Here is an 18,338-nt window from a genome sequence, read left to right on the forward strand (position 1 = left end):
TCTTGCTATGTACATGCTTGAATGGAAAATATGAAATTATCAAAAGGTGTCCTAGTTTCTGTATTTTTAATTGTTGCAGCATTGTATGCAGCTTTATGACAGGTAGGACTTGTAAGAGGTGTTTAAACACCTGCCTACATGTTATCATCAATTCTTCATTAGTTTGCAAGACAACAGTTACATGTACTGTTACATAATAAATGAATAGCGCTAGCTATCACATTATGACTAGTCTATTATTGATACAGTCAGTTAAGCAGAATCTGTTGACAGAAGACACAAATACTTCAATAGACGATCATGTAAACATAAGTACATAGTACATAGTACACACACTGCTCCGTTTACATTGAAGTATAGCAGTTCATGTTATTAGATGTATGTGTAGCCAACAACTGCTCTTTTATTGTCTCCCATAAACAAGGGCTGTGGCAGTTATTACAGCTATATCTACTCTATAATGTTATAGTGTGGAAAACTGAGAATAAACTATAAATTTAAACAACATACATTTAAATATCAGAAACAAATGTGTTAAGAGAAAAACATACTGTACCGAACCATAGAAACATAGAAGGTTGTTGTCAGGAAAATGTTATAGGGTTTAAACAAACTATGAAGGACATTTACTAAAGAGAGTCATTTGTGTGATTATTCTAATGAGGATTGTTGTATATTTTGTTCCAATATCTTGTGACTAATTTATGATATATACATAGTGAATGTATCTAAGTAAAGAGTTGCAGAACAAGTGGCAAAAAAGCAAAAATAGCGCAAGCATATTCACCTGGTACTGACCAGACGTAGGCCTGCACCTGTTTGTGAGACTTTTTTAAAAAAATCGCAAATGATAAATTGGGTGCTAATCCCGGTGCTAGTATGCGAACTCTTTGGTGAATACTCAAAACAGGCAGATTTTTAAAAAGGTTGCATCTAAAAAATATTCACCGGACGAAAACTGCTTCATAAATAGAACTTAGACCAAAAATAGGCAAAAAATCCAATTATTCATTCAAAAATAGGTGCAAAACCCTTAATAAATTTCCCTCTATGTCTATACTACACATAGAGAAAGACAAAAGAGGCAGAAATAATCTCATTCACTTCTTCAGCGCCAGAAACATGATAGAAAAAATAGAAAAGGTGTAAAAATCAGTAAAAAGAAAATGGATGACCTCAAAGGGAAACTAACAGCAGGTTAGAAGAATGTAAAGGGCTGTTACATTCCCATGGAGCAATGGATACTGAGGAAGAAGGGCGTTTTCTTACCTTTCCTGTAATCCTTTGTATTATTAATATGTTAATTAGACATCTTGGTGCACTGAGGGTGAGGCTACAGACCTTGGTGCACCAATCCACCCACCAGCCTGCCTCTCTTCATGAATATTCATTCATCAGTCTTAAGTGGTGAGAGATATCACTGCAGAGCACGACTTCAATATGTATAAGAAGAGACAAGTGGATTGGTGCACCAGAGGCTGTAATGCTGCCCCCAGTGCACCAAAATGTAACATATAAGTTACATATAAATAATACACAAGATTTCACAAAAACAGCGCTGAAAGTGAAGGTGAGAAAATTCCCTTTCTTTCTCAGTGTCCCCTGCTCTATAGGAAGGGAGCAGCAGGTTAGGTTCTTCTAACTTGCTGTTAGTTTCCCTTTAAAACTTGAAAGCAATAAATATACTTTCACACGTCAGTGACTACTATTCCAAAACAAACACACTTGAGCTATGCCTACATGGAGACTTGGGACACTCAACATTAACATCACTAAGCAGTAAGTTGAGCAATTTGGCTGACTATATTCTCCTATGACTATGGACCCAGCTGACACAGGGAAGTTTGGAGAAGTGTAGCAGCTCCTTTTGTTATCAGATGAGTTTAAATATTGATTTTTAACCACTTGCTGACTGCTAAATGACTAATAATGTGTAATTGGTTTTAAAGTGACTCTGTAAGGACAATTCTGAATGTCCTTGCAAAGTCTGCAGCTGCTGGAGGGAAGACTTTAAGACTTTATAGTGAAATGGCAGAGAGTTATTACCATAAGGGTTCCTGTTTTTTTATCCCAGCAATGGGAGCCAGGTAGTTGCTTGAGCTGTAGCAATATGACAGCTCCAGTTACAGGGGAAATCAGCGATAAAAGTTTAAAAAAAAAATGCACAATGTGTGATGAAAATAAAATTAATTAATGTGAAAACAAGATCAAAACATAAATAAAAGACAACAGCGCAATCCACAAAAAAATAACATAAAAAAAGTTTGTGCTACTGTATGCTATTAAAAGCATTAGAAACAGAATTGGAGGACCCTTGGGTCTCAAAAAAGATACTTGATGGTTGGAAAGCAGTGTATAGAGCCACGATTGAAAAATTGTGAGAAATGTTATAGAGACCTGTATCTCAATAAAAATCCTTATGGCAGGACTACAGCAATATATTAAGAGGGTCTGGCCAGTGGGTGTGCCACCTGCTAACACCTGCTTTTCCAGGACTTGAACTTGGACCATCCATGTCTTTCTTTAAGCGAACACACTACAAGGATTATTCATATAGTGCTACTGGTGAACAAAAATGTATGTTAAGAACATGCACGATGGAATAGAAACTAAAGGTCTTTTTTTTTATTCATAATAGAAAGATGTATAAAAAGTTTTTCTCCAAATGGAAATATTTTTTTACATACCATTTTCCCAACACAGAAACTTCCAATATACAGTATGGTACAATAATGAGCCACTTAAAGGGAACTTGTCAACACACCCCCCTACCCCGAAGCCACCCCACCCCTGGACAGGGCAGTGCACGAGTATGTAGATGTTTTAAAGGGAACCTTTCACCCGGGCTCCAGTGATTTCCTATTACCATCGGACTCATCTTCGCTTATTTTCATATTGAGTGCGCAGATGAGCCACAGCCAGATCTCCGCAGCAGGAAAGGGACATGCAGGAACGGGTATGTATGCGGGGCCCTGTCCAGGAATCCGCCCATGCATAGAATGGAGTCTATGACACGGGCGGAGATGTGTGCGCCTGCCGTAGTCTGCGAGCCACGGATTCCGCAACAGCTTTTACGTCGCTTTTCGGAAGTGTGCACATACTCTTAGGCTATGTTCACATGACGTTTTTTTTTGGCTGTTGTTTGATACTTTAAACAAAGGCCGTTGTTTTGAGTATCAAATAACATCCGTAGAAACTGTTATAGCACAGTCTTGAGGCTCTTTATAACGCTTAGAATTTTCATTTTAAACAGGAACCCTGACATCACAATAGCTGGGTTCAGAGAAGGAAAACAAAGGGAGTCTGACCCTGGCAGTGAGGGAGTATGGATGTCAAACCAGTTGCACTAACTCTGGTGATCTTGCCAGCAAAATGACTAGAATATCATTATTTTATATATTAAATATATTTCTTTTGTATATATAAAAATACACTTCCATTTTCTTTTTCAATTAACCTTGACACCTAAAAATATCACTATATAAGTAAAGAAATATAAAATGTCAGTCTTGAATCAGTATAACTTGACATATTCAAACTAAATAAATACATTGTGATGAACATAAAAGCTAAATTAAAGGGTGGCATAGTATATATCAGACAGAACACTGCTATTGATGTGTGCTGAAACACTTCTATGCAATTTATTTAACAATGGCAAAGATGGATGGATATAATAAGATCAGAGAACAGATTATTTTAATGCTTATTATGCAAGACAAAAAATTGGTATTCTTGCCTCCAGGCCCAGACCAAGTGCAGTATTATTAGTAGCCTTAAGGGATTATCGATCAGAAAAGGTTTTTTTTTTCTAACAGGATGAATGGGAACAATATACAGAGCAACACAAAAAATGTCTTCCAGCTAAGACCCCTATATTATAATCTGTCTCTGTCTAATATCTCATTATGACTAGTCACTGGTGGGATTGGAAGGTCCCTGGGGTAGTACTGTTTAGACCAAAGTAATGTCACAGATATGTTTGTCAATCAGCCACATGAATTTAGTTTCTTTTAAAGGTAATAAATATGAAAAAAAACATGTATTTAGAAAATAAAGACACAAAGGGGGAGATTTATCAAATATGGTGTAAAGTAGAATTGTCTTAGTTGCCCCTAGCAACCAATCAGATTCCACCTTTCATTTTTCAAAGAAAAAGTGTAATCTGATTGGTTGCTAGGGGTAACTAAGACAATTTTACTTTACACCAGTTTGATAAATCTCCCCCAAAGTATCAGTAAATAACAAAAACGGCCAAATATTACAAAACACTGAGAGACTATTGGGTTATAAAGTGGTAAAGCCACTGGTTGGCATTTAGAACTGTAGCCGCTTCATCACTCCAGGTATGTTTATACTGTTCTATCCATGCTTTACATATCGCTCTTTTAAAATCTTAAATCTTAAAATTAAGGTTGTACATCTCACAAAAAAATCACAAATTGCAGTGTCCACCAAACCTTTGGGACTACATCAACTGCGAACTGTGAAATCTTTATATTAGTGAATAAATTGGAAGAAAGTGTAAACTAGATTGTGGCGGGACAGGGGAAACAAAAAGGAGGGGGGGGGGTGTTCTTATCCGATCAGGGTCTAATTTGAGGAAAGGGACTAGTATCCCAGAGTCCTGACACTGAACCCACTAATACCAGGTTCAGTAAAAGTAGTCATGGCAATAGTGTTATTCTGCCATAAGGTCTTCCATGCTCAATATTTCTTTCATTAGCTGAATCCACAGATGTAAAAAAAAAAAAAAATGAGAGGGGGGGGGGGGGTACAGATGTCTCCACAGTGCTAAGATGCATGCTCTAGCAATAGTGATGTCAAACAACTGATTTATGAAGATAAGCTCTAGCAACAGTGATGTCAAACAACTTATTTATATAGATAAGTAGAAGTTAGGAAGGGAGAGGATAGACTTGGAGACAAAGAACAGGAGATAATATGACTCCTGAGATATTCCTCCTGATATGGTGAAGTAGGGGTTCCAGGTCAAGAATGAAGAACAGGGAAGAGAGGGCAAGTTTTGATGGGTGCTGTTGCATATTGGAAAAGGAGAGAATGTTGTAAAGGGATAGGGACAAGAGTCTATCCACAGTGTCATATTTAGTCCAAGACCTATATGGACAAGGGGGAGGAGGGCTCATCTGAATACATCAAAGGCCTTTCCTGTATAAGTTGAAAGCAGGATAGTGGGAAGGGACATGGAAGAGACATGATGTAGAGAGACTGGCCTATAGTTTTGGCAATGCAATAAAACCTTTCCTTCGGGATTACATGAGCTCTAAGGGCATCTTCTTGTACTAACAGTCCTGGAGTAAGGGAGTTTAAGAGTAATATCGTAAAATGGAAGAAAAGGTGTCTTGGTATGCTAGTGTGAGGCCATTAAAACTACAGAAGAATCAGTCAATGATAACAACTCATAAATGTTACATCAAGTAAAATAGGTATATTCAAGACCTTTAAATTATTCTTTAATAGTGGACTACACTACACAATAAATACACCAAATTTTTATTTGATGTTAAAACAATCCATTATCTACAATTATCATTTCTTAAATAGGTACTTGTAATGAGCTAAGGGAAAAATATGAAATTTTTTTTTTGTAAATAAGTAATAGAATGCATATAAACAGATTTGACTGCATATGCTAACTTTATCAGCATACATTTTATTTCCAGTTCTCTTCCTTCCTGTACCTTATTGCTATCAGTTGTGCATTGAAACATAAATAGAACTGTTTTGACTTTTTGATGGATAGCACAAACAAAATAATGTCCAGTTTTGTAATCTATTTGGCCCTATTATAACAGATACACTGAGTTGTGCATACAAAGACAGATTAGTCTATTGAATAACCTACTTAACAAAGTGCAAACACATGCATCACTGTCATCGGCACACTATGTTAATTATGACTAGCCCCATTGGTGGCAGAGAAGCTGCACTAAACACCTGTGAGGTGGACATTTAGGTCAAGCCACAGGAATGTTTCTTCTGTGGTACATCTTGTCAAGCCCATCAGCAGACCACAACAAAAGGTATGCCGTAATGTTTATGCATCTGTATTACAAGTTGAGAACTAATTAGGTTTTCTAGGTTTCATTGCAGTGAATAAACTCCTGCGCTAACTTTCTTATATGAACTGCATCAACTTTTGGTGCCAGATCTCAGACATTGGCCCAGATTTACTAAGGCTGTTTGGTTTTAAATGTGCCAGCATTGAGGTGTGGAGCAAATCAAAAACATTTTCTAAGTGCAAACTGCACCAAAAAGAGAAAAAAGTTATTTTTTACCTGCCAAAGGGGCGTGGCTCATAAAAAAGGAGGTATGGTATGAGTGAAAACGGGCAAGGCTTGTGAGATAAGGGTGGGTGGGGCATAACTTATAAGAAAAGAGGTGTGGTTTGAGAGGATAAGGGCATAACTTATGAAAGGGGTGTGGTATGTGGTATGGGTGGAAAAGGGGCATGGCTTAAATTTGTGATGCCATGAACTAAAGTAAGTTATAAAGTGCAAACTTAGACTAGACACTATGGGGGAGATTTATTAAACATGGTGTAAAGGGAAACTGGCTCAGTTGCCCCTAGCAACCAATCAGATTTAACTTTTCATTTCACACAGACTCTTTGGAAAATGTAAGGTGGCATCTCATTGGTTGCTACTGAGCCAGTTTCCCTTTAAACCATGTTTGATAAATCTCTCTCTATGGCCCAGATTTATCAAGCTGCCTAAAAACCACATTGTGTGGTACTTTGAACAGCTACCAATCACAGCTCAGGTTTTATTTTACCACAGGTCACCATCATCATATTAAACCTGAGCTGTGATTGATTGCTGTGGGAAAAAAGCAGACAGATAAATCTGGGCCTACAAAAGCGGGTTTACAAACTTATAAGCAAGTATAGATGTGGTCGATTTGCTATGGATTTTTAGTGTAAAATCTACACTAAACACCCACATATTGAATACAAATGCTGCATGAATGTTAGTGTAGGTTGCAGACCAAGTACATTTTGTTGTGATTTGCTGAGTTTTGTGGGTTTCATATGCAATTCAAATGGTGCAAATCTGCAGCTAAATAGTAATATCAGTAACGTATTTAGTCAGTAAAACGTAATTCATAACAATTGATAATAACAATCTTTCAATGCAACGGCAAAGTCCACAGCACTATCCAACTCTTTTGCTGCACATTTTACACAGATAGGCTATGTTCATACTTTTTTTTAGCTCCGTTTTAAAATAATGGACGTCATTTAGTTGTCTGGCCTCCCCTTAGTGCAATGACTGGTGTTTGCTCATTATTTTAGTTTGGGATTACTAATTGGAGTGTGTCTTAATTGAAAAGTCCATTGAATTTAATAGTAGAAACGGAGAAAGAACGGTGACAAAAGAAAAACTGTGTTTGAACTACTAATAAAAACATCTGCTGTTTGCAAAAGACTTCCGAAAATAATGATCATGTTTATTATTTTGCTGTCCGTGGCCGTTATTCAATACACTGTGTGCATTGGACGTCCGTCTTCCCATTGACTTCAATGCATTGCCATTGCAGTCAGTTAAATCGCGGGCGTTTTTTAAATATCAAAATTGGGCATCTTTTCTGTATTTTTGACATTGTGTGAACCTAGCCAAACACTGTGTGCATTGGATGTCCATCTTCCTAATGACTTTGATGCATTGCCATTGCAGTCAGTTGAAAAACTGAATTTTTTCCAAATATCAAAATCGTGCGCCTTTTCTCTATTTTTGATGTTGTGTGAACATAGCCATACACTGCCAATTCATCATGGTATATTGTATCTTTATGATAGGTCCTTATTGAATACTTACTGTATAATGGTAGACCCCTCTGTCCCACAGAGTAGCACTGCTCACAAAATTAAAATACATGGGGGGTGGTTTCTGCAAATAAAGCAATTGTATACTTTTAGACTTACAGAAACATAATAAAATACATTGAAAAATGTGTAATACAAAGCCATAAAGAACTGTTCAAATCTAACATTAAAGGGGTACTCCAGCGAAAAACTTTTTACCAGTAACTAAAATTTAAATTTTATTACATTAAAATTTATAACTTTGTAATATGCTTCAATCACCTATCTGCCCCCCTTCCCTATCTTTTCCCCCCTCAATCCCCCACCAGGAAGTGAAGTAAACTCATTCTTACTTAATGACTGTTGACCCAAGGAAGCCATTTTGTGACAAGGACATCATCAAGAGGGAGGCGGGTCTAAGCCCTGTTAAGCCAGCCTCCCTTTGTCAGATGACTTAGGTTGCTCAGTTCTGATTGGCTGAGCAAGATGTAAGCCATCTAACAGTTTTACAGAATCAGTTAGACATCGCAGGAGACAAAGTGCATCATGGGAAACCCCAAACTAGTAAGTAAAGAAAAAATTAAGCCACCAACTGGAGGTTTAGGGACCTGCAAACAGAGGGAAATTCAAACGGAGACAGATTCAGGAGGGATGGTAAATGTAAAAACTATGTTTGATTGATTGTTTTTCTTTTTTTTTTTATCAGCGCCGGAGTACCCCTTTAAAGAACATTGCTGTCTTCTCTGGGTCTCATTTATCAAAATAACTAGGTTTTACCAACACAGACAAATCACAATACAGATTGAATTTTAATAAAGTATGATACTGTATTTACTGATATTTTATTTTGTTTCTGTTTGTAACTTTTTGTAAAGCAGTTTTAAGCCAGATTCATATGCTCTTGATAGATATGGGGGGAGATTTATCAAACAAGGTGTAAATTGAAACTGGCTAAGTTGCGCCTAGCAACCAATCAGATTCCACCTTTCATTCTTCACAGACTCTTTGGAAAATGAAAAGTGGAATCTGATTGGTTGCTAGGGGCAACTGAGCCAGTTTCACGTTACACCAAGTTTGATAAATCTCCCTCATGGTCTGTAAGCTAAGAGCTAAAAAAAAAATGAAATGCTTCCAAACCTAGCTGGTCTTACTCACCAAGTATTTTGAGCTGTCTCCTGTCTTTCTAGCTGCTGCAATTCCTGAGTTCCAGGTTTTTCCAAAAGCCAATCTATATCCAAGATGGCGCTAGCCAGGAAACTACATTTCCCATCATGCATCTCCCTGGTCGGTCTGTTTGGATCCTCACCCCTTTAGCTTTCTTTCCTGCCCACTGCTGTCATTATTATTGCACAGTTAACACAAGACTGTTTTTCTTTTCACAGATTTTGCATCACATCTCCCCAGTATGTATTCTATACTACCTACTGACGTGCGCATGGGGTAGCTATGTGCTACATAATAGCCATCTGTTTACCAGGGGGTAGGGGGTTTATTGTAGGTTTAGATCTCTGTTTGCTGCCGGCGAATGAAAACATTCTAGTTCCATCCAGACATCTAATAACATCCATAAGGCCCCGTTTCCACTGAGCAAAACTAGCGGAATTCCGCGGCGGAATGCCGTTAGCCTCCCGCTCATAGTGGGAGTCTATGGGAGGCACTCGCTCCTGCTCTGTCCACGCTGAAGAATGAACATGTTCATTCTTCAGCGCAGACAGAGCAGGAGCGCGCACCTCCCATAGACTCCCATTATGAGCGGGAGGCTAACGGCATTCCGCCGCGGAATTCCGCTAGTTTTGCTCAGTGGGAACGGGGCCTAACACTTAAAATTTACAGAGCTGAGACACAAAGACAGGTAAATATGCCTACATTCACTGAAAGCAGAGATAGCACTATAACGTTTCATATTACATAAAACCTAGCCTCAAGATGCGTTCCGCTGTGGAATCCCGCTTGCCTCAGTGTGCCATAGCCTGTCTATGAGAGGGCTTGCGCACCTCCACTCCAGTCGCTCTCCGTGCAAAGAATTGACATTGACAAACAGTTCTGCCGCAGAATTCTGCCACATTTACTCAGTGTGAACATACCATAAAAGACAGCGAGTGTGGTCCTGTTGTGCTACCGAACCATTTTGCTTTGGGCAACACCAGGAAGTGAAGTCTAAGCGCCCTCTAGGTCTTCACCCTCTATCTCGCTCAAGAATGTGGTTGCTGGACTTCTGCAGCTACAGGGCAAGTGTGGTCATGGCGTGAGCAGCAGCTGGTCTCCAAGGAACAGAGAAAGTGTGAGGCACCAGTAAACAGGCTGAGTATTCGTGGTCAGCAGGCTGGGTGATAAGAAGGCGAGTCAGCGCAGTACCAGGGATAAGACAGGAATCATCAGACAGGCAAAGGATCAAGGTAGGCAGCTTCAGAGGCAGGACAGACAATCAAAGTCTCTAACAAGAGAGGCAAATGGTACAGACAGGGATCAGGCAGGAAACGTAATCCGAAAAACATGCACAGGTCAGGATACACAGGAATTCAACAGGAAAAACAGACATACACCTTCACTATGTGGGCAGGAATGCAACAATGCTCAGGCAAGAAGGGGAAGGTGGAGCTAATTTAAATAGGTGCAGGTAGCTCTGGATTGGCAGTAACAGGTGAAGACATGCTGCCCCAATAAATCCAAAGCAGGCAGTCACATGCGTACCCTAGTGGCCAGAGGTGTCATTGCGGCATGTGTGGAACCTGGGTTGCGGCACCGTCAGTGAGTCTTGTCTAGCAGTGTTACATCCACCTCTATTTTTTCCCCATCTTAATATTCATCGCACACAACAAAAAGTTATAGAGTAACCTTGTTCTCAGCCAATGCTCTTTACATTTTAAGATTGTAATATCTATAGAATCTATAGATCTATAGAATCTGCACTTATCGCATATCATTGCTAAGATGGGGTATCCCTTGGCAAATTTTTATAAAAACTCTGTTCCTTTTATATCCAGAACACTATCCTGTTCAACCATTGTCACTGAATATGTAACTGAGCAGTGATACGTTCTATGTTATTCCAAGTGAAGACCGTCAGTATGTCCAAGCGTCATTTGAAAGTAGACGATTCAGCAACAAAAGATTGCGTTATTTATTACATAGTACAGCCCACTAGTAGGTTACTTCTGAAAAGCATGTAGGTAACTTTGTCTTAGGCCCTCCTCTTAAACACACAAAACATATGAAGAAAACCAGGGCCGTAAACACTGACCAGAATACAGGTGGGATCACTTAATATCTGAAAAGCTATTGTAACCAACAAGACAAAACATACTTCAAAGTAAGAAGGAGCTCAGATATTCATTGCAAGCAAGTCATTAACTTGATTTTCCAATGAATCGGGCATTAAGCTTTCATTAACAACTGTTCGCATTTAGTTGAACAGTAGCTGGATAATGCAGGTTGATCAATGGAAGCAAATTAAACAAGAGAATTTTGGAAGCTTCTAAATGCAATTAACTTGTTTGGCAGTAATTACATATTGAAAGCTTAATCGAGTACCCCTGGAAATTCACAAGGGGCTACATGTGGTCTAAAGGTACACAGTTATATAAAAATGCAGACGCACCGACCTCTTTTCATAAGAAAGAAGAGGCAGCGCTAAGTGTGGTGTTAATGACAAATACCGCTAAGCCCGACCAGGGACAAAACGAAGCAGCTTGCATGCTAAAAAAACAAGAATGGCTTTAGTGAATTTGAGCACAATGCTGTTTAGTCACGGATGTCTTGGTTAACATGCAAGTGCAGACAGGTGATGCAATAGAGGGTTAAGGTTTTTTGTGTCTTATACACAAACACACACTTTAGAGTGTATTCCGATAAATGAATGGAGCCACCTACTGCATCAGGTGTACGAAGAAAAGCTGCTCCCGCTCCTAATATCTTCCCGCTACTCCTGTTCCCTCTAATGAGTTTGAAACTGGATACCCCAAGCTGAAAAGGTCAGGCTCAGAGTGTATATCCCTGTCTGCACTGCCTGCAAGATTAGAAATAAATTACATGATGACATGTACAGGAGCTGCGGACTTACTTTTAATGTAAACAGGGTAATGGGATGCTGCCTTTAATTTAATTGACCATGCACATTGCCTATCAATTATGTGTGCTCTGCAACTGCGTGAGATTTTATCAGCAAGCCATGGATTGCTTGGCGCTGCAAAGACAGGAAGACTTAGAACATTGTAGATAGAGAGCTCTTAGTTAATGCAATATGAATGTACTCCTGTATCCCAAACCTCCAATCTATCCTAAAAATAGTGTACCCCCAAGCCTGAAATTGTTTTGGTTCCTCTAAGGACAAGTTATATATTCATCTAGAATTATCTCTGCCAACAAAAATTGCAAAAAAAAAAGATATTATGTCAACGCTTTCTGTATGAGCAAATTAAAAAGTTAAAGGGTTTATTCAAAGGTTATCACTTATTACTTGCATACATGGTATGTGTGTGATGGGAGTCTAACCACTGGGACCTTGCTGTGGGTCTTTGTCCTTCCATTCACTTGCTGACGATAGCCAACTACAGCCTATAATCCTAGTGAATGGAGCAGCGGTTGAGGATGTGCGCTGCTGCTCCATCCTTTCGTGGGACAAGTGAGTGTCCCAATGGTATGACCTTATTGATCAGGTACTGATCACACATCTTCTGGGTAGGTGATTAGTTATAATCTTCATCTTTTTAATGAGAAGAAGTCAATGTGTAATATCTTTTTGGTGTTTAAATGTGGTGTTTATGGTGGGTTGTTTTTTTTCGACATTTGAACTCACTAGCTTCCCTATCTGTAGCAATCATTCACATCACACATGTCACACCAAGTCATATGACTTGCATGTAATTCAATTGTCCTTTGAGGCTTACATACATACAACAAAGCAAGTTTCCTGAGTGACAAATCCATATGTTAACTTCTGTGCACAAAATTCAGGGCTTTGTCTATCTACAACCTCTATTGCTGAGCAATGAAAATAAAGCCCTTTCATTTAGGAAAAAAAGTTAAATTCAATTGTATTTAATTGAGTCCTTAAAAGGAATGTGGACATCGAGGTTATCCAGGGTCAGATGGTTGCACTGACTTTCTGACTCTTCAAATGCTAAAGAAAAGGTAGCCAGTGTCCCTGCTGGTAAGACTGCCTGTCACATTTGTTTTTCTTCTTTTCTACTTTAATTTAATAGCAATCAGCACAATATGGCTGTGTCTGTGTGAACAAAGGAATGGGCAGAAGCTACATTTACAGCCTACAATAGTGTTACAACTACAATAGAGCTGTTACACTTTGATACTGCGCAATAGTTTGCAAATCTACTTTGAGTATTGTTGCTAAACTTGGACAGATGTGCATTCACTATTCAGATAATATTACCTCCTGGCCATAAATACCATAAACTCTGCATGTCTAACATATGAATCAATATGCAAAGTCAACGAGGAAGCAATTCACTTCAGTTGTCACATCAATGCAAACAGTGGGTGTAAATGTCTCCTATGGGACGTTCTACAGGTAATCCTCTATTAGTCTATGTTTAATGTAATAATATTAACAACATATATAATAAAGCTATGGCACTTAATGTACATGCTCAAAATGTAGTCCATTAGCCATATGAAGTTCATTTTCAGGAAGCAGCCAATGGTCTGGCCACTTCAGTTTTTACATAATTTGTATGGCTTGTTCAAATGAGCGAAAAACATATCAAAAAAGCTAAAAAATAATAATAAATAATCTTCCATTGACTTTGTCAATGGTTCTGCATGAAGTCTCCCTTTGAAATCTTTGACAGCTAAAAAAAAAAACAACATGAAAAGTCCCACGAAAATACACATCAAAACCAGCAAATTCCACACTGATTTTGAGGTGGTTTCCATGTGAATATACCCTTACTCTCAGTTTGTGTATACCTCTCCAAGTACATGCGTGAAGAAGCTTATTCTTCATTCTTCAAACATTCTTGCGCTATCACTACTTTTTTATTGCAACAGCAGTGGCATCCTGGTTTATGTTTTCACTTGTCCCATCTATGATACCATGGGACATTGACTGGACTATAATGTTCCATCATATCACAGCCAATCCGCCAATATTTTTGCAGTGCAGGGCCCAGATTTATCAAGCTGCCTTATATCAAATCTGTCTGTTTTATGCCGTAACCTATGACAGCTCAGGTTACACATCTTAACAAGCTCTCGTAAAACAAAAGCTGAGCTGTAATTGGTTGCTAGAGGAAAAAACAGACAGTTTTGGTTTGAGGCTGATTAGAAAACGTCAGCCACATTCTTCAACATGTCCTAAAAGTGGAGACTGTGGAGGTTGTTCATCATAATTTTGGAGAAATCTTTGGCACATTTGACCCATGCACCCTTTTCACTGAACTAACACCTCTTCTTTATGATAGGGCATGTCCCACTTTAGATAAGACACAAAAAACATTTAAAAGGTGTCTAAACACATAATAGATGTAAGTCATGTAAGACTTTACAACTACATTGTAGCACATCGACAGCAGTCATGACGTGAGGCTGGATAACAATATTGCTGAGTAAGGCTATGTTCACACGCTGTAAGAGACCGACCGTTTTGTGACCCGGCCGGGTCACGGAACAGACGGTCTCTGCAAAGATCATCCCAGAGCCGCTCGCTTCATTGTGTGAACTGACAGGTCTTTCTACGGCCGAAATTCACTGAATTTGCGGCCACAGAAAACTGACATGTCAGTTCTTTACGGTGCTGCATGGGATCCCGGCCGGAGCGTATACGATGTGTATACGCTGCGGCCGGGATCCCATAGAAGGAGAAGCAATGTGCGTACACATGCAAAGCCAATGGCAACAATGGCTGTACTTTTACGTAGTGTGAACATAGGCTGTGTTCACACAGATATGAAACAACGTATACACATATATGTTTTAGATGTATGCCTAGGAGGGGTAAACAAAAAAAACAACAACAACCTTTCTGGTTCCCACACCACTGGCACTATGACACTTTGGTACTCGATGCGCAGCCACTTCCGCTACAGGCCCACCTACCCAATCAACAGCTGAGATGAGACATTGCTGGGAAGGCCTGTAACAGCACGTCTCATAACTCGGAAGAACCCACAAAGCAAGGACTGGAGTAGGATGTTACCAGCAGTGGTGTGTGTGTTTGTATATATATATATATATATATATATATATATATATATAGTAGTATCTTGGTTTAAGAGTAACTTGGATTGAGAGTGTTTTGCAGGAAGATCTCGCAGTTTTTCAAAATTGTGACTTGGTTTAAGAGCATTGCTTTGGTTTAAGAGCTCCCTGTACTGGGTGGGAGGGCGAGTGGGGGAGAGGCATGGTCTGCATAGGTGGTCTACAGCACTGTACTCTGACCCAGAAAGCCTCCATCACCTTCCAAATCATAGCAGATCCACTTCAGGCCGGGGCTTACATTAGGGGAGCAGACTGTGAAGGCAATATCTTTATAGCTGTAACCCCCCTCTCCCTGGACAGAGAGTGCTGCTATACTGTGCTCACCCTATACCCTGCTCATTCCTTCCTGCAGTCTCTATCAGCCCTTGTGTTTCCCATATTGTGCCTGCACTTACACTTAGCTATTCACACTGCTGTACTGGAGAGTTTCTGTCACTGTCCTCCTGCACGGCTCTGTGATTCTCACTTACTGATTGGTCCATGCTGAACACACACCCCTTCCCCATTGCGGTCATGTGACCACACAGACCTCTGACAGCAGCCCTGCTTCTCTATTCTAGCCTGTTGTACTACACTACTGCATTATGGGGATCTGCAGTTCCATCCTGTATCTACAAACTGCGGCAGTGTTATCAGGGTTATGCACTGATTATACATTATACACCACATGCTGATTGTTATACTGTACAGTAACTTATATTATCACATATTAAGCTGTTTCTAAATGTTTGTGTCATTTGTTTTACATGTTATTCAGAATAAAAAAGACATTATTTGTGTGTGGGGGGGGGGGGGGGGCAATTTTCTGCATTTCAATGATTTCTTATGGAAAAAGTTGGTTTGATTTAAGAGTGATTTGGATGCAGTCCTGGAACGTATTATGCACGTAAACCAAGGCACCACTGTGGATAGATAGATAGATAGATAGATAGATAGATAGATAGATAGATAGATAGATAGAACCCCTTTAACCATATAGGCCATGACCACACAACACAAAAAAAACAGACATCAAATGGTCAAAATATGACGTGTGGTTATTGTCAGAAAGTGTTTTTCATTCATTTGAAGTGTTTATGCATGACATATAGCAAAATTCTGATGTGAAGAAGCCTTAAACAAGTCAGAAATAGTACAAGTGATAAAAGTGCAAATAAGACGTTGTAAATGGACTTAAGATATAGGAGATAGCCTTTCAGACATATCCAAAGAGCTTCTGCTTTCACTAGCAGCCAAATCTAAGAGACAAGGGGAATCCTGATGTGCTTTGTCCTTAGCAACACCCTGGGAGACCAAGGATATTTTAGCAGATGATATTGTTCTCGCCTTCATTTTCTCCCACACAAGAAATTATCACATCTGGATTTGTTACCACGGTGACTATAAGCCTGTCTCTGATGCAATTCATGCCTACAGAATTCTAGACTTTGTAGTTGTCTAAATGTCTCAATAGAAATGGAAATCTCACAGGTTGCAGTACTGGTATTAGACACATTTTCAGTATCGTTTCAGATCAAATATTAAAATATTTGCAATATGGTTAAAGTGCAAAAAAAAAAAGTGCAGTTCTGGTAAGTTTCATGCCGCTTGTTCACACAGCCTGTAACATCACTGAAAGATATTCAGCTCCCGAAAGGGTTTTCATCCAGATATTGTAAGTTAATACTTTATTATGCAATAAAATAGGAATGCTATTTTATTCAGATATTAACCAACATTCTCCATTGGCTAGGTGTTATCTGGGTTCTGTCAAACTTCCTGAGATTAGAACAGTAAGAATAGCATTGCATGTTGTCCTAATCTAGCCTTCAAAGGTCAATGAAGCCCGGCAGAAGCTTCAGACACCTAAAGGGATATAACAATGGCCATATTGGACATCACCCAGCTTTCCACAGTAGAAACATTGGGGGAGATTTATCAAACATGGTGTAAAGTGAAACTGGCTCAGTTGCCCCTAGCAACCAATCAGATTCCACCTTTCGTTTCCCAAAGATTCTGTGAGGAATGAAAAGTGGTTGCTAGGGGCCTTTACACCATGTTTGATAAATCTTCCCCATTATATGAACCATCCATCACATAACAGTGTTTCACTACTTTGAGGATCACATCCCTCTGCTGACTTACCTTTGGTGAATGAAGCGATGCCCCAAAGGGTATCCATGATGTATTTTTGGGAGGTCTGTTTAGTCCAGTACTGAAAATCATTTTTTGTTTTCTCTCTTGTGCGCTCCCTCTCAAGATATTATATGGCGGAGAAGTCTTATAGATCTGAGGGTCCAACATGTTGGTGTTCATACTTTATAATTCATTATAATATGCTCCTTTCAGATGTGACTCCCAACCTTAGCAGCAGCAGCCAAGGCAACAGCTGATGAGTCAGTACGGGATGCTATGTGTAACATGAAATGCCAACCAAGCACTTAGTTATGCTACAGTACCATGGTTGCAACTCACTGGTTTGGAAAAAGGAGAGCTGTGACAACAATCCTCAAGATGTTCTGCTGTATATGCAGCATGAAGAGGGAATTGGTAAATGATTCACTAAGGCAAAAGTTTAAAAGTTATTATTTAAAGAGCATCATGTTTACTATGATTACACAGCTGAAGTCATATGGTTACCTACATTTAGGTTTAAAGGGGTTATCCAGCGCTACAAAAACATGGCCACTTTCCCCCTACTGTTGTCTCCAGTTTGGGTGGGGTTTTGAAACTCAGTTCCATTGAAGTAAATGGAGCTTAATTGCAAACCGCACCTTTGCACAAGGATCTATAGTTTTTATTGATTCTATATTGGTGTTGATGGGAATTTTCTGATTGCTTTTTATTAAAGGGGCATTCCTGTATCGACTTATATAGTTATTCTTGTAGGACTTATGAAGTTAAATATTTTTTTGCTAACACATTGATTTAGCAAACCTTCCTCCTTCTCCAGATATGCTGCTCTTTACCTCCTATTATTGACCACTCGTTGTCTAAGTTACGGACCACCTCTCTGCTCTAAAAGCAGTGGTCTGGCTGGTATATATAGATATAGTATACATATTTATATATTTTATACAGTATATATACTAAATCTTTATACATCTATATTATAGCTATATATAAACCAGCCGACCACAGTTTTTAGAGTAGAATGGTGGTCAGTAACCAAGACAACAAGCTGTCAACAATGGAAGGAAAAGAGCAGCATATCAGGATGAGACAAGTTTGATAAAAGCATATTTTGCCAAAAATGTTTACCATGAAAAGTCCTATATGTATAACTATGTTAGTTGAGATAAGACTATCCATTTAATTA

General features: G+C 39.1%; 1 protein-coding gene across 1 annotated transcript in view; it reads right to left on the minus strand.

Moving 5' to 3' along the window:
* The window catches only part of LOC138783007 (uncharacterized), a 182,556-nt gene extending 165,183 nt beyond the window's left edge, over positions 1 to 17,373 (minus strand). Inside the window, exons 1-2 of the mRNA XM_069957123.1 lie at positions 17,165 to 17,373; positions 7,839 to 7,910 (exon numbers count right to left, since the gene is read on the minus strand). Of these exons, the coding sequence (XP_069813224.1) occupies positions 7,839 to 7,910; positions 17,165 to 17,335 (243 nt within the window). The 5' untranslated portion in view covers positions 17,336 to 17,373. The remainder of the gene's footprint in view (positions 1 to 7,838; positions 7,911 to 17,164) is intronic.
* Positions 17,374 to 18,338: the final 965 nt, after the last annotated feature.

This window comes from Dendropsophus ebraccatus, chromosome 1, assembly GCF_027789765.1.
Source record: "Dendropsophus ebraccatus isolate aDenEbr1 chromosome 1, aDenEbr1.pat, whole genome shotgun sequence".
NCBI classification, from domain to species: Eukaryota; Metazoa; Chordata; class Amphibia; order Anura; family Hylidae; genus Dendropsophus; species Dendropsophus ebraccatus.